This window comes from Aotus nancymaae, unplaced genomic scaffold, assembly GCF_030222135.1.
Source record: "Aotus nancymaae isolate 86718 unplaced genomic scaffold, 86718_ANA_hifiasm-v0.15.2.pri h1tg000007l, whole genome shotgun sequence".
NCBI lineage: Eukaryota > Metazoa > Chordata > Mammalia > Primates > Aotidae > Aotus > Aotus nancymaae.
In genome coordinates this window covers 40061618-40086782 of record NW_026988418.1, presented here as the reverse complement: position 1 = coordinate 40086782, position 25165 = coordinate 40061618, and the positions used below count along the sequence as shown (strand labels likewise).

Here is a 25165-nt window from a genome sequence, read left to right as displayed (position 1 = left end):
TCGTCTGGGCTGGGATTATGAAATTGCATTGTGGATATACTCCTCAGATGTGAGATACAGTAGTCTTTTGATTATACATTGAGGAATATTAGAGATAATATGTACCATAATACAATATACTTGTATATAACACATAATAATATAATGATTTAGCTATGTTATTTAATTTCAGTCTTAGTTCTTAATACTTTTCAAAATTCTCTTCCAAGCTTGACTCTTCTGGCCTTCAAACATTTGTTTAGGCTCTTGCATTTGCTTATGACACCTTTTCAATCCACTTGCCTGCTTGATTATTCCAAATCTTTTTAATTTTAACTCAGGAGTCACTTCCTTCCATGACATCCTTTCTAAGTCTAGGATGACTGATGTTTCCAATTACCTGGGACAGTTGTAGTTTACACCTGTTGTCCCGTGTAATTATTAATAGTTTCTGCTTTCTCCTTCAGAATAGGTATGAATAACACAGCTTATATTTTTCCTATCCAACGATATTTCTCTTCTCCTTGGCTGGTCTGGACTTTCCTCTGAACTCCCATGTTAATTTTTCGTTTCTTTCATAGCATTTAACTTATTATTACTTTATTGTTTGGGTATCTGTTACCTTCACTGTATTTTGAATTCCAGGATGCCATTGATTGTATATTTCTTGCCTTTTAAAATCACCAGTTGCTTGTCTTATAATAGTATTCAGTAAATATGAATGTTAATCAAAATATCTTCTATAAATTGTTTGGAGGACATTCCATTCAGCTGATAATAAAACAGGTGCAGAATGATTCTTAGGTATCACATGGCAAGATAGTTAATGATGCCTACTTAGTGGCTTTTCTCTATCATGTTGCATTTATAACTTTCAAGACTCAATTTATAAACTTTATAAATTAACTCAATAGGTTAATGAAGTTAGAAAAAAATTTATTTTACTTTATCTGAAAATTACAAGGAATTTTCAAGCTTTTGTGGCAAACAAGGTGAAGCGCAGTTTTGTAGCTTAGTTTTATTTGATGTACTAAACTAAAGGATTTATTATTATTATTATTTTGTTTGCTTCCTGATTCTGTTGGTACTCTTTCAGGTTAACTGCAGGCTTGGAACAAATTCCAGTAGTTAAGATAGGATTTGATAAACTAGGGCCTGTGAACTGGCTGCCTGTTTGGAAGTTTTATTGGAACACAGTTGCATCCATTTGGTTTACAGTTTCTGTGACTGCTTCCATACTACAACAGCAGAATTCAGTAGTTGTAATAGAAACCATATGGCTTTCAAGTCTAAAATATTTGCTACCTGATCTTTTACGGAAGAAGGGTTGCCAGTGTCTGTAAAAGAATAAAAGGTTTGATAATTATGATTATATGATAATATTTATGGATGCATAGTATATATCAGGCAATATTCTAAATCACTGTGTGTATTAACTCATTTCATCCTCACAGCAGCCCATTGACTTAGCTGCTGATATTCTGGGTTGCCATATGTGGTTGTGTGGGTTGTAGTGCACTCAAGCATCTGGCCAGGAGATTAAGTGGGAACTGAAATCTAGTATGTGCTTACACTTACTAAGCAATCTGCCCTGCCACAGGGTTGTATTCTAATGGGAGGGAGGAGTACTTTTTTATTCCACAAAGGCCTAGTCAACTAACTACTTGTAAGCTCGCAGGGCTGTATATATCTCGGGGGAGGGTGGGGAGACTAGTTTTTTTTTTTTTTTTCCCTACTTTCATGCCTAATGGAAGGTACCTTTTAAAAATCTCCACAAAGGAGCTGTATAAGTAAGATAATGATAGTGTTATGGATATATTTCTCACTTATGACTGAGGAAACAGGCCTAGAAAGATTAAGTTATTTTCCTAAACTAACATGGCATAGCTACCGTTTGAATCCAGACAGCCTGCCTCTAGATTGCGTACAAATAGCACAATCTTCTGGTCCACTTTTTGTAGTAAAAATGTCAGTTTTTAATAAGAACTGCACTTGTTAGTAGTAATTTCATTCTAAGTATACATTGTAAATAGTACTAGTATACCATGGGACTAGCTAGTGTCTTCAGCTTCTTTCTCACCAAAACTATTTGCCTGGTATTTGCAACATTTTATGAATGGAAGTTCATTTCTGATAAAGATGGAGCCAGTGGAAGAGTATAAGTATAGGTTTCTGGAATTGAATGTTAGAAACACTCTAAAAGATGTTATATCTGCTATTTTTATATAGTCTATCTTTCTCTTTTTAATTGGCATAGTAGAAAATTTGTTTTCATACTATATATTTTAGAGTATAAAATAACAAGTGTTGTTAAAATGTTGTAATGAATGAAGTAAATGTATATATCTAGATATATGCAGTTTGCATTAAAAAATAGATCTGTTGATCTTTTTTACTCTTTATACAAGGACATGGTGGAAATGGTTTCTTAAAATTTCAAGATTCTGAAGAAATTACCAACATAGAACTTGCAGATGCTTTTGAACAAATGTGGCAGAAAAGACGGTAATTAGCAAATGACTTCTTTTCATAAGCTATATTCATACCTAATTTTCACATGGTTAGTAGGTTTCTAGTTTTCATTTTATAAGATTTTTTACTTATTTTGACAATGTCTTTGACCCTTTTAAATTTACATTTGTTATTTCCACTGAACTGGGTTGTTTTTCAAAGAAAAACTCAGTTATTCTATAACATGAAGTAGTTAACCTTTTAAGATTCCCATCTCTTGGACAAATGTATACCTTTAACTTTTCTAAGGTCAAATTTCTGTTGGGAATTCTGCTGAAAACTTTTAGCTAATGAAGTGACTAAGATATGACTTAAACATCTTATGAAAGTGTTGTAGAAATATTAGTCAGTGTATGATTTACAGCATGATTCTTGTCAAAGATGTTATCACTTTTCTTTCAGCTACAATGAGCTACTGTTTATTATTGATACTTGCCAAGGAGCATCCATGTATGAGCGATTTTATTCTCCTAACATAATGGCTCTAGCTAGTAGCCAAGTGGGAGAAGATTCACTCTCGGTATGTGCATTTTCCCCATTTGTAAACTGTGTCTTTGGAATGTGCAGCTATTTCTGAAATCAATTAAATGCTTTAAATGCTTTATGAATCTATCTGTTCTTTCTTAGACTAACACATTAGAAGGAAATTTTGGTTACATTTAAAACATTTTGTTATAATGATATTGTTAGACAAATAATTTTTTTCCCCTTTTCATAGCATCAACCTGATCCTGCAATTGGAGTTCATCTTATGGATAGATACACATTTTATGTCTTGGAATTTTTGGAAGAAATTAACCCAGCTAGCCAAACTAACATGAATGACCTTGTAAGTATTCACTTGATTTGATTATAGCACATAGGTATGCTAACTTTAATGTGAAAAGAAGTGTATTATTCCTTGTACTACTAGAGGGTACTGTTTTATGTGTTGAATTATAGCTTTTAATACTATTTGCTATCTACCTTTTACCTTTATAGAAGGTATCTCTCTCTCTCTCTCTCTCTCTCTCTCTCTCTCTCTACAAGAGGCCTGAAGTATGTTACTGTTTTCCTTCATTTACTCATTTTTTTTCCTTACCAGAAATGTACTTTTTTTAAGTTCACCTTTTGAAATTTTATGTATTCTTCAGGGGCCACCTCAGATTGTATCTCCTTCAGGAAGTCTCCCTGAATTCTTCCATGTGGGAATTTCCTGTTTTTTTTCAGAGCCTCCATAGACCTTTATTTCTCATTTGTAATATTTACCACAGACTGTTTTTTATTTACCTTACTAATTGAATATAAGTCTTTCTCACTGAATGGGAAGCTCCTGGAAAAGAGAGACCTTTGCTTACATATTTTTGTGGGCCCTACAATTTATAGTAAAGTCTTTTCACATGACTTGTTGAATTTAGTTTAGATTTTTTCCTGAGTTTTTTTTGTGCTGATTCTTTTTAATTAAATGTACTTTAAGGTTCCTGTTGAAAGTAGGCATAACAAAAAGCTTGAAACAACAATTCTAGACTGGATAATTTATTATGTGTCAATGACTTTCATTCTTTTCATTAATTTATAGTCTGTTTATTCTTTCACCAACATTTCTTGAGTTTGCTAAGTGCCAAGCACTGGCTGTTCCTAATGAAAGAGGCAGATGCCATTTCTGCCTTCATTGGACTTAGAGTGAAGGGGAAACTGAGTAGACAGGGCTCTGCCCTCTAGCACTTCAGTCAAAAGCTTTGTATTGATCTTTTTAATCATATATAAATCTTTTAGGTAAGCTGTCATTTATTAAAGGGGTTTTACTGTAAGATTCTGAAGCCTACTGCTATAGGTTGTAAACTTTGATAAAAGTACTGTATTAGTCCATCTTCATACTGCTATGTAGAAATACCTGGGACTGGGTAATTTATAAAGAAAAAGAGGGTTAACAGACTTACAGTTCCACATGGCTGGGGAGGCCTCATAATCATGGCAGAAGGTGAAGGAGGAGCAAAGGCACATCTTACACGGAGGCAGGCAAGAGAACATATGCAGGGGACCTGCCCTTTATAAAACCATCAGATCTCGTGAGAACTCACTCACAATCATGAGAATAGCACGAGGGTAACTGCCCCCATGATTAAATTACATCCCACTGGGTCCCTCCCATGACATGTGGGAATTATGGGACCTACAATTCAAGATGAGATTTGAGTGAGGACAGAGCCAAATTATATCATTCTTTCTCTGGCGCCTCCCAAATCTCATGTTCTCAGATTTCAAAACCAATCATGCCATCCCAACAGTCCCCCAAAGTCTTAACTCATTTCAGCATTAACTCAAAAGTCCAAAGTCTCTTCTGAGACAAGTCCATTCTGCCTTTGAGCCTGCAAAATCAAAAGCAAGTTAGTTACTTCCCAGATACAACGGGGGTACAGGCATTGGGTAAATATACCTGTTCCACTTTGGAGAAATTGGCCAAAACGAAGGCGCTACAGGCCCCATGCAAGTCAGAAATCCAATAGGGCAATCATTAAACCTTAAAGTTCGAAAATGATGGCCTTTGACTCCATATCTCATATCTAGGTCACACTGATGCAAGAGGTGTGCCCATGGCGTTGGGCAGCTCCGCCCCTGTGTCTTTGCAGGGTATAGCCCCCCTCCTGGCTGCTTTCATGGGCTAGCATGGAGAGTGTGTGGCTTTTCCAGGTGCACAGTGCAAGCTGTCAGTGGCTACCATTCTGGGGTCTGGAGGATGGTGGCCCTCTTCTTACAGCTCCACTAGGCAGTGCTCCAGTGGGGACTCTGTGTGGGGCCTCCAACCCCACATTTTCCTTTTGCATTGCCCTAGCAGAGGCTCTCCACGAGGGCCCTGCCCCTGCAGCAAACATCTGCCTGGACATCCAGGCATTTCCATACATCCTCTGAAAGCTAGGTGGGGGTTCCCAAACCTCAATTCTTGATTCTGTGCGCCGGCAGGCTTAACACCACATTTAAGCTCCTAAGGCTTGGGGCTTGCATCCCCTAAAGCTATGGGCCAAGATGTACCTTGGCCCATTTTAGCCACAGCTGGAGTGGCTGAGACACAGGACATGAAGTCCATAGACTGCACAGTTCAGGGAGTCCTGGGCCCAGCCCACAAACTCATTTTTTTCTTCTAGGCTTCAGGGACTATGATGGGAGGGGCTGCTGTGAAGGTCTCTGACACACCCTGGAGACATTTTCCCCATTGTCTTGGCAATTAACATTTGGCTCCTTGTATTTGTCTTCTCATTAGTTATGCACATTTTTGTAGCAGGCTTGAATTTCTCCTCAGAAAATGGATTTTTATTTTTTATTGTATTGTCAGGATGCAAATTTTCTGAACTTCAATGCTCTGGTTCCCTTTTAAATATAAGGTCCAATTCCAAACCATATCTTTGTGAATACATAAACTTGAATGCTTTTAACAGCACCCAAGTCTCCTCTTCAATGCTTTGTTGCTCAGAAATTTCTTCCATCAGATATCCTATATTATCTCTCTCAATTTCAAAGTTCCGCAGATCTCTAGGGCAGGGGCAAAATGCTGCCAGTCTCTTTGCTAAAGCGTAGCAAGAATCACCTTTGCTCCAATTCCCAGTAGTTCCTCATCTCCATCTGAGACCACCTCAGCCTGGACTTTTTGATTAAAACCATTCAACAAGTTGCTAGGAAGCTCCAAATTTTTTCACGTCTTCATCTTTTCTTCTGAGCCCTCCATACTGTTCCAGCCTCTACCTGTTACCCGGTACCAAAGTCACTTCCGCACTTTTAGTTCTTTCTTCCTCTCTCTCTCTCTCTCTCTCTCTCTCTCTCTCTCTCTCTCTCAGGCAGAGGTTGCAGTGAGCTGAGATTGCACCACTTCACTCCAGCCTGGGTGACAAAGTGAAACTCTGTCTCAAAAAAAACAGAGAAACAAATAAAACAACAACAAAAAAGAGGTTTAATGGACTCAAAGTTTCACATGGCTGGGGAGGCCTTACAACCATTGTGGAAGGCATAGGAGGCACTAGGGCACATCTTACATGCTGGCAGGCAAGAGAGCATGTACAGGGGAATTGTTCATTATACAACCATCAGATCTTGTGAGACTTATTCACTGTTACGAGAACAGCACAGGAAAGATTTACCCCCATGATTAAGTTACCTCCTACTGAGTTCCTCCCATAACATGTGGGAATTATGGGAGCTGCAATTCAAGATGAGAATTGGGTGGAGACACAGCCAAACAATATCAGCTACTTTCTAACTTGCTTTTGAAGATTATATATTTTGATGCTTATTAAATCTTCATATGAATTTGAATGTTAAAACCTGTGATAATGCAACATTAACTGTAAAAAAAAAATTAGTGTTACATAGTTCCAATTACTTTAATTTAAAAATTTATTGTCATTTTTGGATTATACATTGTATATTTTATGTAAGGCACAATGTGCTGTCTCAAAAGTTTAAATACATGTACCTTGCACATTGAATGTCTAATGGATATTTTAAAAATACTTCTATTGAAATTATAGAGGAAAGATTGAGGAAACTAACTTTTGTATTGCTCATAACTGCTATTTAGTCTTTAATAAACATTCCTCACTTATCTCATCTTACCCTAACACCTTTATTTTAAAAATTTAATGACGACTATTGTAATCTTAATAGGAATGATTCATTTTCTGGCAGTTTGCTAGGGCAGTGATTTAACCTATCTCTAGCTCAATTGTGTAATAATATCTGTTTTCTATTAGAGTATATGTATATAGTAAAATTTGTTGAATATCAGCTGTATTCACAGTACTATCTATGTTAGTTGCTTTAGGAGTAGCAAAATTCGAAGACCTGGTACTTAGCCCCTTAAAAGTTTCTAGTGTCATTGGTAACAATTGAAGAGCATATTTATAAAGCATTACCTGTTATGTGAAATGTCTGGACCCTCTAGGTAATATTTTTTTCCTTTGTGAACATATAACCTATACCTTTATTATACTTTCAGTATTGCACTGTAATTGTTTATATTTATGATGTTTCCTCAAGGCTTTGAGTTTCTTGAATAAGAGGTGTAGGGACCATGTTATATTCATCTTACACTCCACAGAGCTGGTTTATTTGTAGAGATGGTTTATTTATAGTACCTGGTTTATTTGTAGATGCTCACTGAATATCTGCTAAATGAATGAAAGGACATGACAACAAATGCACATTTGTATGGCTCCTTTAAATATAGTGAGATTAGTGATAATTTTTTCTTGGAGAAGGTAAGTACAGGTTTTAAGGAAGAGAAGATGTATAGCATACTCTATGGAAATAGAATACCCACAGACACACAGAAGAAGTTGGAATAATAGATGGTCCTTATCTTTGATAATAGCTTGAAGGAAGGATGGTTTGAAGGAAGAGAAGTATAGCAACCTCTAGGGAAGTATAACAGTGCAAACACACAGAAGTTGGAATAATAGATGATTCTTATCTTGCTAATGGCCTGGCTAGAGTGTGGGCATTCTGTAATTGAAGAAGATTATTGAAAATGTAAACTGAGTACTATAGGACCTGTGGGTTATTGTGTCACTTGAGCTAAGGAACTCAGACTGATATGATAAAAGTTTTTAAAGGAGTGACTTCATAATAAGGGGAAGTATGTTTATTTTGGCAGCAAAAAATAAGATAATTTTATTCAGTGTTTCCCAGGCCCATTTGACTATACTATATGTTTTCTTCTGCTGGTACCTGAGAAAGCCCATCAAGTTGCTCATACAGGAATACCCAAGAAGTCTTCAATGTTCTTGGGACTTCAATATTAACTCTGCTTATTTTATTTTATCTGTCATTTTTTTCTCCAATCTTCCATGTGTTATTCCTGTTTGGCTTTTTATTTTTTTTTCCATTTAATTTATATCTTGAGTTCTTTGTGTTTTCTTGTACTGCTTTCCTGAATAGGGATGACAAGGATTGCTGGCAGTGTGGTATTAGGTAAATTACTTAATCTCTTTGAACCTTTGTTTGAAGTGGAGATATAACTTTTGTGTACCTCAGAGTTATTGGTAGGCTTAAATGAGAATATCTGCAAATTGCTTAGCACAGTTATTGGAACACTGTGTTTTACAAGTTGTATCTGCTCTACCCTTCTCCACCTTTCTTCCTTCATATGATGATTGCCAGTGCAGACAGTCTTATCTCCACAGGTGGATAGGTGCTATGTGCCTGGACCCTTCCTAGCAGGCCTATATTATTTTTCTTCATAGTTCTTGAGCTTCAGCCAAACGAAATCATTTGCTTTACACATCTCTGCAACTGCTCTTTTATTAGGAATGCTCTTATTTCCCACCAGTAACTTCTCATTTTCCTTCAAAAAATAGCTTTAATTTCACTCTGTTTTTTTTCCCATCCTCAAACTGCAAGAAGTTTATCCTTTTCTGAAGTGAGACTTGACATCATTTTTTTCTACCTTGTTATGTTTATTCAACTCTAACTAGACTTAAATCCTTGAGGACAGGATCATGTCTTATCAGTCTTTGCATCCTCTATGGAAAGTAACAGTCTGAATTCTATGTAATAAACACTTTTTATGTTTTGCTGAGTGAATGAATATGTGTCTGTCCTTGGTAATTCACTGACCTGGAATATCAGTGATAAGATTAACACAAAAATTATTGTGGTGTCTGTTTTACAGTGAAGTTTTGGTTTTTCAGATTGTTTTCTTTGGAGCACTGGAGTATTTGTAGAAGTGGGTTGGGTTTATTTTCATCAAATATACACTAAGAAAGTGCTTTGATATATAAAATGCTACATAGGAGTACAACAGAGAGCAAGAGGATATGCAGTAGGGAGGCTGTGCTTCAACTTCCTGAAATCCAGAGCAACTCCACTTAAATGTTTTCTTCATTTAAAAAACATTAATGTTTGTATAGTTTTTTTTACATGCATTTTTAAAGGTAAACTACTTTATTAGAAATAAGTAATGGGTCAGTTAATAGCTACTTTCTTGAAATATATAGTAGCATATGTTTTTAGCCATGAAACTTTGTTATTTGTGATTGTCTGTTGCTGTCTAATAAGAAAAATCCTAATGTCTATATAGTTTTTTTTTTAAATGCTAAGCATTATGATAGGAATGAAACTTTAAGCTCTTTAGAGTGCATGTCTTCTTTAGGTTGGGAGAGTTTTAAAAATACACTATAGTTTACTGTATTATGTCATTGAATTTAATAAATGTTATATATCTGTGGATGCATGCATTTATAATTATATATTTTTTCAGTTTCAGGTGTGTCCCAAAAGTCTGTGTGTGTCTACTCCTGGACATCGGACTGATCTTTTTCAGAGGGATCCTAAAAATGTACTGATAACTGATTTCTTTGGAAGTGTACGGAAAGTGGAAATTACAACAGAGACTATTAATTTGCAACAGGATTCAGAAATCATGGAAAGCAGGTATTCATCTTAAACCATTATTTGAACAGAATACTAGTCTCACAATTTGTTCATTTTATGAAACTATATTAAGAGGCAAAAGTTGGTGTTTGTAAGTAAAATTGCATATTTATACCCAATCTTCACTTTATGTAGGCTGTATGCTTTTCAGATTTATAGGTAAAAACTACAAATATTCATGGAAACTAAGATCATCATTAGGATTATGTTGGAGCTCCAAAATACAGTCTTGGTAGTAGTTCAATTTGAGACTTGCCTAAAAGGCCTAAAACTTTCCCCGTAACTGCCTATCCCAGAGCCATCATTTTCTGTTAGGCCTCCTGGTGATTCATCAGGGAAAGGAATGAGAAGTGTAAGCCAGGTACTGCCTTGGGGAGTGAATTGTGTGTGAGTGAGTACGGACATTTGTAAGAGAGAGGAATTTGAGAGACATTAGTTCACTTTGGGTAAGCGGATTTTAGAAATACTTATAATCTGTTTTATTTTCTCTGTAATCATTTTTAAAGGTAAACTACTTTATTAGAAATAAATAATGGGTCAGTTAATAGCTACTTTCTTGAAATATATAATAGCATATGTTGTTAGCCATGAAACTCTGTTATTTGTGATTGTCTGTGGCTATCTATTAGCAACTCACACTACAGGGAACTTTTTGGGATTACAAAATGGCAACATATACAATTTTTTTTTTTTTTTGAAACAGAGTCTCAGTCTGTTGCCCAGACTGGAGTGCAGTGGCACAGTCTCTGCTCACTGCAGCCTCCGCCTCCCTGGTTCAAGGGATTCTCCTGCCTCAGCCTCCTGAGTAGCTGAGACTACAGGTGCATGCACCATGCCTGGCTAATTCTTTGTAATTTTAGTAGAGACGGGGTTTCACCATGTTAGTCAGTTTTGAAAATTTCAAAGATTTGTAATTGAGAATGTTGTAGGAATAAATTCAAACATTGGCACAAGATGCTTTTCTTTGATGCTAGTTATAACAGTTTCTTATTTTTTTATTGATATATAATATTTATACATATTTTGGGGTACATGTGATATTTTGATACCTGCGTACAATGTTTAATGATCAAATCAGGGTAACTGGGATATCCATCATCTCAAACATTTGTCTCTTCTTTGTGTTGGGTTCCTTACTATTTTTTTCTAGATATTTAGAAATACACTCTAAATTGTTAACAATGATTTCCCTACCGTACTATCAAATACTAGAACTTATGTCTTTCATCTAACTGTATTTTTATACTCCTTAACCAACTTCTCTTCATTCTCCTCTCAAACACTTTTCCTACCCAGCCTCTGGTAATCACCATTCTACTCTCTACCTTGTTGACATCCACTTGTTTTACTCTCACATATGAATGAGAACATGTGATGTTTGTCTTTCTGTGCCTGGCATATTTCACTTAACAATAACTTCCAGTTCCATCCATGTTGTTGTAAATAACAAGATTTTATTCTTTTTTATAGCTAAATAACATTTTATTGTATATATAAATAATTTTCATTATCCATTCATTTGTTGATGGACACATCTTGATTCCATATCTTGGCTATTGTGAATACTGCTGCAATAAACATGGGAGTGCAGAGAATGCTTCAATAATACTGATTTCCTTTCTTCTGGATATCTTGCTAGATGTGGGATTGCTGGATCATATGGTAGTTTTATTTTTAATTTTTTGAGCAACTTCCATACAGTTTTCTATAATGACTGTACTATTTTGCATTCCCACCAATAGTGTATGAGTGTTCCTTTTCTCCATATCCTTGCCAGCATTTGTTATTTTATGGTCTTTTTAATAAGCTAACTGAGGTGAGATGATACCTTGGAGTTTGGATTTGCATTTCCTTGATGATTAGTGATTTTGAGCATGTTTTCATATATATGTTTTCTTTTGTGAAATATCTATTCACATCATTTGCCCATTTTATAATTAGACTGTTTTTTTTCTTTTTGCTGTTGTTTCGGATTCCTTATATATTCTGATTATTAATTGCTTATCAGATGGATAAATTGCAAGTATTTTCTCTCATTCTGTACGTTGTCTCTTTACTTTGAAGATTGTTTCCTTTGCTATGCAGTGCTATGCAGAAGCTTTTTAGCTTGATGTAATTTCGTTTATCTATTTTTGCTTTTGTTGCCTATGACTTTAAGGTTTTACCTAAAATATTTCTGCCCAGAATAATGTCCTGGAATGTTTCCTCAGTGTTTTCATTTTAGTAGTGCTTATTTGGGTAGTATGGACATTTTAACAGTGTTATTTCTTGCAATCCATGAGCATGGGATATCTTTCTACTTTTTGTGTCTTCTTCAATTTATTTCATCAGCTTTGTATAATTTTTCCTGTAGAGATCTTTCACTTTGGTAAAATTTATTCCTAGGTATTTTTTTCTTTGGTAGGTATTGTAAGTGAGATTGCTTTCTTGATGCCTTTTTCAGATTTATCACTGTTGGACAACAATGCTACTGATTTCCATGTGTTGATTTTGTATCCTAAAGCTTTACTGAATTTATCAGTTCTAAGAATTTTTTGTTGGACTCTTTAGGTTTTTTTAAACATAAGATCATGTCTGCACACAAAGATAATTTGACTTCTTCCTTTCCAATTTGGACACCGTTTATTTCTTTCTCTTGCCTAATTACTCTGACTATGTTGGATAGAAGTGATGAGAGTGAACATTCTTATCTTGCTCCAGGTCTTAGTGGAAAGTCTTTCATTTGTTCCCCATTAAGTATGACATTAGCCGTGGGTCTTTATCATGTTGAGGTATGTTCTTTCTAATCTAGTTTGTTGAGAGTTTTTATCATGAAGGGATGCTGAATTCTATTGAATCCTTTTTCAGCATCTATTGAAATGATCATGTGGATTTTGTCCTTGATTCTGTTGATCATGCATCATATTTATTGATTTGCATACGTATTGAACCATTATTGTATATCTGGGATGAATCCCACTTGATCATGATGGAATAGTTTTTTTTTAATATGCTCTGGAATTCAGTTTGCTAGTATTTTGTGGAGGATTTCTGCATTTATGTTCATCAGAGATACTGGCCTCTAGTTTTTTTTTATGTGTGTGTGTGGTGTCTTTGTCTACTTGGTATTAGTTTTTTAAATGTTTGGCAGAATTCAGTAATGAATCCATCAGGTCCTGAGCTTCTCTTTGATGGGAGATCTTTAATTTTTTAAAATACTTTAAGTTCTGTGGTACATGTGCAGATCTTGCAGGATTGTTACATAGGTATACACATGCCATGGTGGTTTGCTGCCTGCATCCCCTGCCCGCCCTGTCACCTACCTACATTAGGCATTTCTCCTAATGCTATCTCTCCCCAACCTCCCCATCCCCTGATGTTTGGATCTTATTACTCATTATTGGTCTGTTTAGATTTTCTATTTCTTTCTGGTTCAATGTTGGTAGGTTGTATGTGTCCAGGATCTTATCTGTTTCTTCTAGGTTTTCCAGTTTTTTGGGGGGCATGTACATGTTCACCATATTGTCTAATGAGCTTTTGTATTTCTGTAGTATCAATTGAAATGTTTTCTTTTCTTTTTTTTTTTTTCAGTCTCTGATTTTATTTATTTAGGCTCTTAATCTTTTTCTTAGTCTAACCACAGGTTTGCCAATTTTATATTTTCAAAAAACCAACAATTTGCTTTGTTGGTCTTTTGTATATTTTTTAGTCTCAATTTCCCTCTTTTTTTGATTTTTTTTTTGAGATGGGGTCTTGCTTTGTTGCTCAGGCTAGTCTGAAACTCCTGGGCTCAAGTGATCCTTTTGCCTCAGCCTCCCACATAACTGGGACCTACAGACATGCACATCCACACCTGGCTAATTTGTTTTTATTTTTTGTAGAGATGGGGCTCTCCGTATGTTGCCTAGGCTGATCTTGAACTCCTGGGCTCAAATGATCCTCCACCTTGACCTACCAAAGTTGCTGGGATTACAGGTGTAAGCCACACCCAGTCTGATCCTTATTATTTATTTTCTTCTACTAATTTTGGGTTCGATTTGCTCTTGGTTTTTGAGTTCTTTAAGAGACATAGGTTGTTTATTTGAAATAGTTCTCTTTTTGATGTAGGCATTTATTGCTATAAACTTCCCTTTTAATACTACTTTTGCTGTATCCCATATTCTGATATGTTGTGTTTGTATTTAATTTGTTTCAAGAAATTTTTAAATTTTCTTCTTAATTTCTCCATTGACCCATTTATTATTCAGGAGCATGTTATTTAATTTCTATGTATTTTTACAGTTTTCCAAAGGTCCTGTTATTGATTTTTAGTTTTTTTTTTTTATAGTTAGAAAAGATACTTGAAATGATTTCAGCTGTTTTGAATTTGTTGAGACTTATTTTGTAACCTAACATATGGTCTAACCTGATCATGTTTTATGTGCTGATGAGGAAAATGTATAATCTGCAGCAGTTGACTGAAATGTTCTGTAAATGTCTATTAGGTCCATTTGGTCTAGAGTATAGTTTAACTCCAGTACTTCTTGGTAGATTTTCTGCTTGGATGATCTGTCTGTTGTTGAAAGTGGAGTGTTGAAGTCCTGTACTATTATTGTATTATAATTTACCTCTTCCTTTAGATCTAATCATATTTATTTTATATTTGGGTAACACTGTAATCGGTACATACATATTTACTATTATTATATTCTCTTGCTAAATTGACTCTTTTATCACTATATAATGACCTTCTTTGTCTCTTTTTATAGTTTTTGACTTCTAGTCTGTTTTATCTGATATAAGCATTGCTACTCATGCTCTTTTTGGTTTTCATTCACATAAAATATCATTTTCCATTTGCTCATTTTTTTTTTTTTGTCTGTATCTTTTGTAGGTGAAGTGAGTTTCTTGTAGGTAGCATATAGGTGGGTCTTGTTTTTTAATCCAGTTAGTCATGTCTTTTCATTATGATGTCTTTTAATTGGGGAATTTAGTCAATTTACATTCAGTATTATTATTGATAGGTAATGGTTTACCATAGCCATTTTGATATTTGTTTTCCAGTTGTTTTATGATTCTTCTCTTCCTTTCTTGTTTTCTATTTTCCTTTATGGTTACACAATTTTCCCTGGTAGTATGTATTAATTCATTGCCTTTTGTTTTTAGTGTATCTATTATAGGTTTTTGCTTTTTGGTTACCATTAGGTTCATAAAAAACATCCTATAGTTCTAATAAGTTATTTAAAACTGATACTAATGTAACGTCAATCACCAAAAAAGAGAAAAGAAGCAAACAAACAAACTGAAACCTGTACACATTAACTCTCTTTCCCCTGACATTTTGAATTTTTGATGTCACGATTTGCATTTTTTTATATTGTTTATCTTGACAAATAGTTTTGTTATATGTTCTAGGAGAATGAAATTTTGGCTCTTAAATTATTTGTATGTATTAGCTCAATAGAAAAAATTGTCAGTGCTGAAGGTTGTTATTTAATCAAGGAGAAAATTATCGTAACTATACAGCCAGATACCAAGCACTGTTGACTTAGAGCGCCCTCTAGTGTTTATAAATATATAAATAACTTTTATTTACAATGTTGCTATTTACCAGATGGCTTCAAAATTACTAGTGTACTTTATTCAATTAATTTATGAGAATCAGGCTCCCAGTGGTTCAGGAAGTTTTACATAGATGCTAAAAATATTATCTAATTGTATGTAGGTGCTATTTGCATGCAAATATGAATGGCAATCTGAAGTTTATTTAGAGTTAAGTATATAATGAGAGATCAGATATTATAAAAACTATTTTATTAAGGAAGTTATAGGATGGAGTATGTATGCATTTTTTCACATCTTAGGTTAAATTATCAGTACAGTGTTATTAAAATTTACAATAAAAATACTTTCTACACATATTAGGGAAACAATGGAGTCTGTTGGTTCCAGTTATTCATATTTTATATTTTGTGTAGTACACTAGACTAAAATCAGATATGATGGAGAACTTTAGTACATAAAACTGATTGGGAGTACTTGTATGAAATACAAATTGTTTTTATGTCTTCTGAAACTTAGGTATGTTAAGTAAGATAAAGTTATATGCTTAGTAACAACACTTTGTTTCTGCATATATATAATTGTGTTGTGATTTATTTGCAAGAGCAGATGAGGTAAAATAAGGACTGATTGAAATAAGGTTTGCTTAGATAACTTGATTTTAAACAGCTTCATCATAGTATACATAGGCTGGCTTTGGATAAGTATATGCAGACAGATAAGTGGTCTTCCTCTTCAAAGAGTTGGGTTTTTTAGAATCTGGGGGTAATTCTGTGTCAGCAAATCTTTTACTTGGGTTACCAGTTTTGTCTTTTCTGTATTAGGAAGATACCCTCCAGATTGTGTCTGTAAAAATATTGCACATTTAATGTTACCAAATTTGTAGAAGTCTAAATTCTATAGAATTACCTAAGGAAAAACAGAATCTAGGACATTATGAACTCTAAATACTCAGCTTTTATCTTAGTGGGTTAGAAGAAACCTAACCTAGGCTGAATTTTTCCCCCCTCCACTCCCCTCCTTTTCCTCCTCCTCCCCTCCCTTCACCTCCTGATATGGTTTGGCTTTGTGTCCCCACTCAAATCTCATCTTGAATTGTACTTCCATAATTCCCATGTATGTGGGAGGGACCTGGTGGGAGATAATTGAATCATGGGGGCAGTTTCCCCCATACTGTTCTTGTGGTAGTGAGTAAGTCTCACATGATCTGATGGTTTTATCAGGGGTTTCTGCTTTCGCTCCCCCTCATTCTCTCTTGCTGCCACCATGTAAAAAGTGCCTTTAACTTTCTGCCATGATTGTGAGGCCTCCCCAGCTATGTGGAAAGGTGAGTCCATTAAACCTACTTTTCTTCCCAGTCTCAGGTATATCTTTATCAGCTGTGTGAAAACGGGCGAATACACCTCCCATCCCTCCCTCTCTGTCTCTCCCTTCTTTCCCTCCATTCCCTCACAGGATCTTTCTCTCTTGCCTAGACACAGTCATAGCTCACTGTACCCTTGAACTTTCAGGCTTAGGTGATCCTTCCACCTCAGGCTCCCAAGTAGCTGGGACTACAAGCTCATGCTGCCATGCCTGGCTAATTTTTCTTTTACTTTTTTTTTTTTTTTTAAAGAGACGGAGTCTTGCTCTATCACCTGGACTGGAGTGCAGTGGCGTGATCTCAGGTCACTGCAACCTCCACTTACTAGGTTCTAGCAATTCTCCTGCCTCAGCCTCCTGAGTACTGGGACTACAAGTGCATGCTGACATGCCAGCTAAATTTTTGTATATTAGTAGAGACGAGCTTTCACCTTGTTGTCCAGGCTGCTCTCGAACTCCTGAGCTGAGGCAGTCCATCCACCTCTGCCTCCCAAAATGCTAGGATTACAGACGTGAGGCACTGTGCCCAGCCTGTTTTACATTTTTTGTAAAGACAGGGTCTTGCTATGTTACCCAGGCTGGTCTAAAACTCCTGGCCTCAAGCAGTCCTCCTGTTTGGGTTTCCCAAAGCACTGGGATTACTGGTATGAACTATGGTGCCAAGCCTCATTTTCTTAGTGATGTCTTTTGAAGGGTAGAAATTTTAATGTTGGTTAAGTCCACTTATTTTTTTCTTTATGTTTAGTACCTATTATGCAAGCAGTCTTTGCCTAACTGAAGGTCATTAAGATTTTCTTGTTTTCTTCTAGAAGTTTTATAGTTTTCACTTGTATGTGCAGGTCTGTGATCCATTTAGAATTAGTTTTTGAGTATGGTGTGAAGGTTTATTTTTTTTCCCATATGACATCCAATTATTCCAGTAACATTTGTTGAAAAAATTACAGATGGCCCCCTACTTACTTACAGTGGTTCTAGTTATCATTTTTGACTTCACAGTGGGTTTATCACAGTATTAAATTCATTTTCAATTTACAATATTTTTTATTTACAAGGAGTTTTTTGGGATATAACTCTATCATAAGTTGAGCAGCATCTGTATTTATTCCTCATTGAATTATGTTGATCCCTTTATCAAAAAATCATGTTTTGGGGGTCTATTTCTGGACTTTATTTTGTTGCATTAAGTATTTCCATCTTTATACGAGTATTACACTCTCTTGATTATTGTAGTTTTATAGGAACTTCTGAAATTATGTGTGTGCGTCCTCCAAATTTTTTTTTTCATTTTTAAGGTTGTTTTCAGTATTCTAGGTTCTTCACATTTTCATATAAGTTTATGAATCAGCTTGTAGGTTTCTTAAAGTAAAAAAAGACAAAGAATAAAAGCTTCCTGGGAATTTGATTGGGATTGAATTAACTTTACATTGGACTGTATCACAGCTTAACAATATTGAGTCTCCACAATCCATGAGCATATCTCTACAGTTATTTGGAGCTCATATAATTTCTTTCTATGTTGTTTTATTGTAGTATGTTTCCTTCACATTTTATTAAATTTATTCCTAAATATCTTGTATGTTATTTTTTAAAAATTACATTTGTTTGTTGTTCAAATACAGGAATATTACAATTGATTTTTATATTGACTATTTTTCTGAGGTCTTATTGATTTGGGGTCAACCCAATTTCAGTCAAAACCCCAGCAGGCTTTTTAATTTTTAATTTTTTGGTAGAGATTGATAAGCCGATTCCAAAATTTATATGGAAATGTAAAGGATCTACTATAGTATGTATTATATTTTTGAATATATGGATTCTAGTCTATTTATAATATTTACTAGAAAATTTAATCGAAAGTTAAATTTACATATTTAGTAGTAACATCTGTTTGAGATTCGAGTAAAATTGATTGTGAAGAATATGAAACTATGATCACATGATTCACTTCAAATTGCTCATAGTAAATTGATGTGATTATGAAATTTTATGAACCAAAAATTCACCAAAATGGCTCAAGTAACAGTTGATAGGATTTCTCCTTTACTTTTCTACATGTTACTGTGTTTTTCAAAGTGATTAATTTACTCATCAGTAGAATTCTGTGTTATCTTAGAATTTTATTTTGTCATTTATTTTATATTGTTAAATTTTCAGCTGTTACTTTAGTTACTCAAAACCTCATTAAAGGCCGGGCGCGGTGGCTCAAGCCTGTAATCCCAGCACTTTGGGAGGCCGAGGCGGGTGGATCACGAGGTCAAGAGATCGAGACCATCCTGGTCAATATGGTGAAACCCCGTCTCTACTAAAAATACAAAAAATTAGCTGGGCACGGTGGCGCGTGCCTGTAATCCCAGCTACTCAGGAGGCTGAGGCAGGAGAATTGCCTGAACCCAGGAGGCGGAGATTGCGGTGAGCCGAGATCGCGGCATTGCGCTCCAGCCTGGGTATCAAGAGCGAAACTCCGTCTCAAAAAAAAAAAAAAAAAACCTCATTAAAATGAAATTTCAGAAATGTATTTGATTTATAAAGGCACCAAAACATAATTAAAATATTCATTTTGTCATTTTGCATACATATAAAGTTCTGATTGTTATAGTTTCAAAATGTGTTGGTCATATCATTGGTAGTTTTTTGTTTTTGTTTTTTAGCAGTTTATTTCACTGTCCTATCTGTAATTAACAAATACATCAATAGAGTTGCTTTATGATTTTTAATAAATCAATATGTATAAATACTATAGCATAATATAGTACCATTTGTATTAATAAAACATCTCTAAATATAAATTGGCAAATATGTTTACTAGGAGTAGTAATTTCCAACTAACGTTTATTAATATTTTTAAATATGTCAAAGCAAAGTTAATTTTCATTTAAATACTAAATGCATAGCACCTAAAATTTTAATTGTATAAAATCTGCAAATCATATGATATTTATAAAATATTTAGAGGCAAGTCCATTTGGAGTTTTAGAGAATAAAATTCTATATTATATCGAAAAATTATGGGATCTTTAAGGTTCCTTTTAGGTTTTTGACTTATGTCTCTTTGACTTGTGACTCCTCTGATCTTCACACTAATTGTAATATTACTGTTCCACTCCACTAAATTAAATCTTACCATTCTAAATGAGTTAACATACTTATTGTCTACTATCTGACAGTATAGAGGATATTACAATATAATACTAAAAAAACAAAGGCATTGGAATAAATGAGCTCCTAAATTCAGATCCTCTGCCATTTATTAGCTGTGAACCTTGGGCAAACTACTTCTTCTGTTCTCAGTTTCTGCATCTGTGAAATGAGAATAATAACTCTACCTCATATGGTTATTAAAGTAATTTTTATTTTGCTTAGAAAGCACTTAATTCTATGCCTCAAATACAGTAAAGCACTCAGTAAGTGTTAAGTATTATTTGGAGAACTTATCACACACACTGATAAAAATTAATTACTGCTAGAATTCTATTTGTAGTACATTTTAGCCATTCAGTTGGCTATCAGTTCTACTTTCAGTAATATAAACTAGTTATTTCATATCTGGAGGATTCTCATTTATAAAAATACTATACAGAATTGGGAAATTGTGTTTCACCAGAAGATGGCAGTAGTATCATATATTTGTACATAGAGAACTGTCTAATTTTTTTAAATGCTGAAGATCAAGGTAGGTTATGCCTTCAAATAAATTATGATATTTATTTGAAAAATAATTTTGATATTGAATTGTCAGTTTATAAAGGATGGTAAAGATTTCTCTCTATATGTAAATTGTTTTGCTTTAAAAAACCTAACAATATGGAATTTTATTTAAAATAGGTGAATATATCAGATACTCTTGCATACTTTTAGATATTAGGTTCCATATTATTAAATACTTGACCAAGAAATTGAAGGGTCAAAAAAAATTAAGGAATGTGTGTGTGTGAGGATTATTTATTGTCAATTAGTAATAAGGCAATCTTTATTTCTAGCTTATCAGTGGGGAAAGTGGATTCCATTTTAAAATTGATTATATAATAACACTTCAGGATTGTAGTTGTTAGGTAAAACAAGAGGAAAAAGACATTTACATTAATAATATAAATCTGTAATCTCATTTCAGAAATGTCCATTTTTGTTGAAATAATGTTGTGTCTTGCTATCCAGTTTTCAAATATTCTGCAAGTGAAGTATGGCCAAATTGTCCCCTCCTAGTGCTAGAAGAAACTTTTAAGGCAACATGATCTAGTAGAATGAGCACGAAGATGAATGGACTTGCATTCAAATTTTGCTTGTTTTTTTTGGGTACTCGATATGGTTTGGCTCTATGTCCCTACTCAAATCTCATCTGGAATTGTAATCCCCAAGGGTTGAGGGAAGGAGGGAGGTGATTGGGTAATGGGGGTGGTTTCTCCCATGCTGTTCTTGTGATAGTGAGTTCTCATAAGATCTGATGGTTTTATAAGCTACTGGCATTTCCTCTGCTTGCCCTTCTCTTTCCTGCCACTGTGTGAAGAAGGTCCTTGCTTCTCCTTCGCCTTCTGCCATGATTGTAAGTTTCGTGAGGCCTTAGCCATGTGGAAGTGTGAGTCAATTAAAACTTTTTCCTTTATAAATTACCCAGCTTGGGTAATTTTATAGCAGTGTGAAAATAGACTAATACAGTACCTTATTTAATCTAAGACTCAGATACTTTATCTGTCATAGGGTGATCTACTCTCTACCTTTAGAGTTATTTTGAAGATTGAGGGTAGTGTATGTAAAATGGACATACTTTGTCAATGCCTTTAAAAGTGTGCCGTCCAAAACTTGTCACAGTCACATTGATGTCTTTCCTCCAGTGTAAAAGATACAATGAGCAATACAATACCAAGTGCAAGAGATACAATGAGCAGTTCAATACTATCTTTATGTGGTGTATGATAGTTCTGTTTCTGTAGCTTGATTTGTATTTTTATCAGCCTTGCCATCTATGGCCCATTCTGACAAGAATTATTGTTAGCCTGGCTTTCCTATACTTACCTATGTAGCTGACTTTAAAAAAAACAAGCAAAACAAAACTCGATTTCAGGATTTATACTTCTTTCTTTGTTTTTATCTTACCAGTATTAATGCAATATTACAGCCTATTAGTCTTTTTTAATACTCATTCTAACATTGCAGTATTAGTGTTGAACTATCTATGCTTTTACTGTGGGGGGAAAAATGGACCTGGTAAATGATACGGACCTGAGGTCTTTGTTGATGATATCCTTTATGTTGGATACCAATTTTGGGTCACAGCTATTAACTTTATTAGAGAACTGATTTCTCAGGGCTAAAATTTCATGATAAAAATTTTTTGAATAATGCCAAAGTGGACCTAAAAAGTCAAAGTAAGGTTATTTGTGTGAGCTTTTATTACATTAGTATAATAAAAATTTTTTAAAGTATGTTTTTCTACATATGGGTAAATTATGATCAAATAATTAAAAATTTTTCTTTTGAAATTATTTTTCTTGTAAAAATAAAGGAAAATCATGAGACTTAAAAAATTATGTTTCATTTTGGCCATGTCTTGTTAGTATAAATAGTAATTATTTGTATGACAAAGGGAAACATTTTGTTTCTTCATTGAACAAAAATGTATTGACAGTTTTCTTTTGTGCTATAGGTGACATTAATCAACCAACATTGACTAGCTGTATTACGCTTCATCTTTCTCTGCTTTAAATGCATTTATTATATACAAAATTCTTGTTATACTCAGAAAGATTTCCACACTTGGTACTTTCTTTAATTTGATGAAATTGTGACATTATTCTGACAGCACTAAGGGAAGCATGCAGCTCATATTGTATGGAATGTCTTTTCCAATTCCTTCTTTTTAACTTCAGTATTAAGAGCCATTCTCTGTTCTTTGTCTGATGGCATCAGCTTCTAATGTTAATATATTTTAGTATGATTTCCCAAGAAGTATAGAGCAGACAAAATAATGAAATACAAGAGTCTTAGGATATGATCTCAAAATACCTGACTGACTATGGCACGTGATAACTAAGTGTGCTGGCTGAGAATTATATTGTGCTACACTGTGAGTAGTAATGGGCTTAGTTTGCTTGGCCTGAACTATATTACTAGCCAGAGATTCAGAGATACTTGGTAAGCAGTTTAAATTTGGTTATATTAAAATCAACATATCTAATTTTTATAATGTTTATTTCTTTATATCAGAGATGTATATACTTAGAACATGTATATTGAGAGATGGAGCCAAGAACATAGTATTTTAGATTTCTCTTAGGTGATTTAAAGATTGCATGCTTTATAGCAATTTTTGGTACTTTTCCTTTAAGATACTGAAACAGGTGGTAATGAACTATACAGTGTGACATAAAGTTGTAACTGCTGTAGTTGCTTTGCATAAGCAAGATATTTAAAAGCTTATATCTAACTAAAGGGAAAGCTCTAACTTATGCTTTAAAAAATAAGTGATGCTCCAAACAGATGGAAAAACATTCCATGCTCATGGTTAGGAAGAATTAATACTGTGAAAATGGCCATACTGCCCAAAGTTATAGATTCAATGCTATCCCCATCAAGCTACCATTGACCTTCTTGACAGAACTGGAAAAAACCGCCTTACACTTCATATGGAACCAATAAAGAGCCCACATAGCCAAGACAGTCCTAAGCAAAAAGAATAAAGATGGAGGCATCATGCTACCTGACTTCAAACTATACTACAAGTCTACAGTAATCAAAGCAGCATGGTACTGGTACCAAAACAGAGATATAGACCAATGGAACAGAACAGAGGCCTCGGAAGCAATACCACACACCTAGAACCATCTGATCTTTGAAAAACCTGACAAAAACAAGCAATGAGGAAAGGATTGCCTGTTTAAGGTATTGGGAAAACTGGCTAACCATGTGCAGAAAGCTGAAACTGGACCCATTCCTTACACCTTATACAAAAATTAACTCCAGATGGATTAAAGATTTAAACATAAGACCTAGCACCATAAAAACCCTAGAAGAAAACCTAGGCAAAACCATTCAGGACATAGGCGTAGGCAAGGACTTCATGACTAAAACACCAAAAATAATGGCAACAAAAGCCAAAAAAGCCAAATGGGATCTAATTAAACTCTAGAGCTTCTGCACAACAAAAGAAACAATCATTAGAATGAACTGGCAACCAACAGAATGGGAAAAAATTTTTGCAAGCTACCCATCTGACAAATGGCTAATATCCAGAATCTACAAAGAACTAAAACAAATATACAAGAAAAAAACAACCCCATCAAAAAGTGGATGAAGGATATGAACAGGCACTTTTCAAAAGAAGACATTCATGTGGCCAACAAACATGAAAAAATGCTCATCATCACTGGTCATTTGAGAAACGCAAATCAAAACGACATTGAGATACCATCTCGTGCCAGTTAGAATGGCAATCATTAAAAAATCTGGAGACAACAGATGCTAGAGAGGATTAGAGAAATAGAAATGCTTTTACACTGTTGGTGGGAGTGTAAATTAGTTCAACCATTGTGGAAGACAGTGTGGTGATTCCTCAAGGATCTAGAAATAGAAATATCATTTGACCCAGCAATCCCATTACTGGGTATATACCCAAAGGATTATAATTCATTCTGTTATAAAGACATATGCACGCGTATGTTCATTGTGGCACTGTTTACAATAGCAAAGACTTGGAACCAGCCCAAATGCCCATCAAGGATAGACCACACAAGGAAAATGTGGTACATATACACCATGGAATACTATGCAGCCATAAAAAAGGATGAGTTCCTGTCCTTTGCAGGGACATGGATGAATCTGGAAACCATCATTCTCAGCAAACTGACACAAGAACAGAAAACCAAACACCACATGGTCTCACTCATAAGTGGGAGTTGAACAGTGAGAACACATGGACACAGGGAGGGGAACATCACACACTGGGGTCTATTGGGGAGTAGGGGGCTAGGGGAATGATAGCAGGGGTTGGGGAGGTTGGAGAGGGATAACATTAGGAGAAATACCTAATGTAGGTGAGGGGAGGATGGAGGCAGCAAACCACCATGGCATGTGTATACCTGTGTAGCAATTCTGCAAGATCTGCACATGTACCCCAGAACTTAAAGTATAATTTAAAAAAGTAATGTTCACAATGATTTCTCTTTTGCATGTAAAAACACTGTGATATGTATCTTCTAAATCATAGAAAATGTTTAAAATATGTCTTGTATTGTTTTAGTGTCAAATGTAGTTTTTTGTTGTCTTTTTTTTTTTTTTTTTGCTATTTCTTTGGAAATTAGATGCAGTAAAACCTTGAATATCCAGAAATTAGGTAACTTCTGGTAATAAAGAGCACATGACATTCCCATGAGTTAGCACTGAATGTGAAAAAAACCCACTT

The 25165-nt window shown here is 34.7% G+C and overlaps 1 protein-coding gene across 1 annotated transcript in view; it reads left to right on the top strand.

Annotated features, from left to right (window-relative positions):
* The window catches only part of PIGK (phosphatidylinositol glycan anchor biosynthesis class K), a 134484-nt gene that overhangs the window by 60981 nt on the left and 48338 nt on the right, over positions 1–25165 (top strand). Inside the window, exons 6-9 of the mRNA XM_012442760.2 lie at positions 2388–2484; positions 2893–3010; positions 3209–3319; positions 9719–9891. Coding sequence (XP_012298183.1) covers positions 2388–2484; positions 2893–3010; positions 3209–3319; positions 9719–9891 — 499 coding nt within the window. The remainder of the gene's footprint in view (positions 1–2387; positions 2485–2892; positions 3011–3208; positions 3320–9718; positions 9892–25165) is intronic.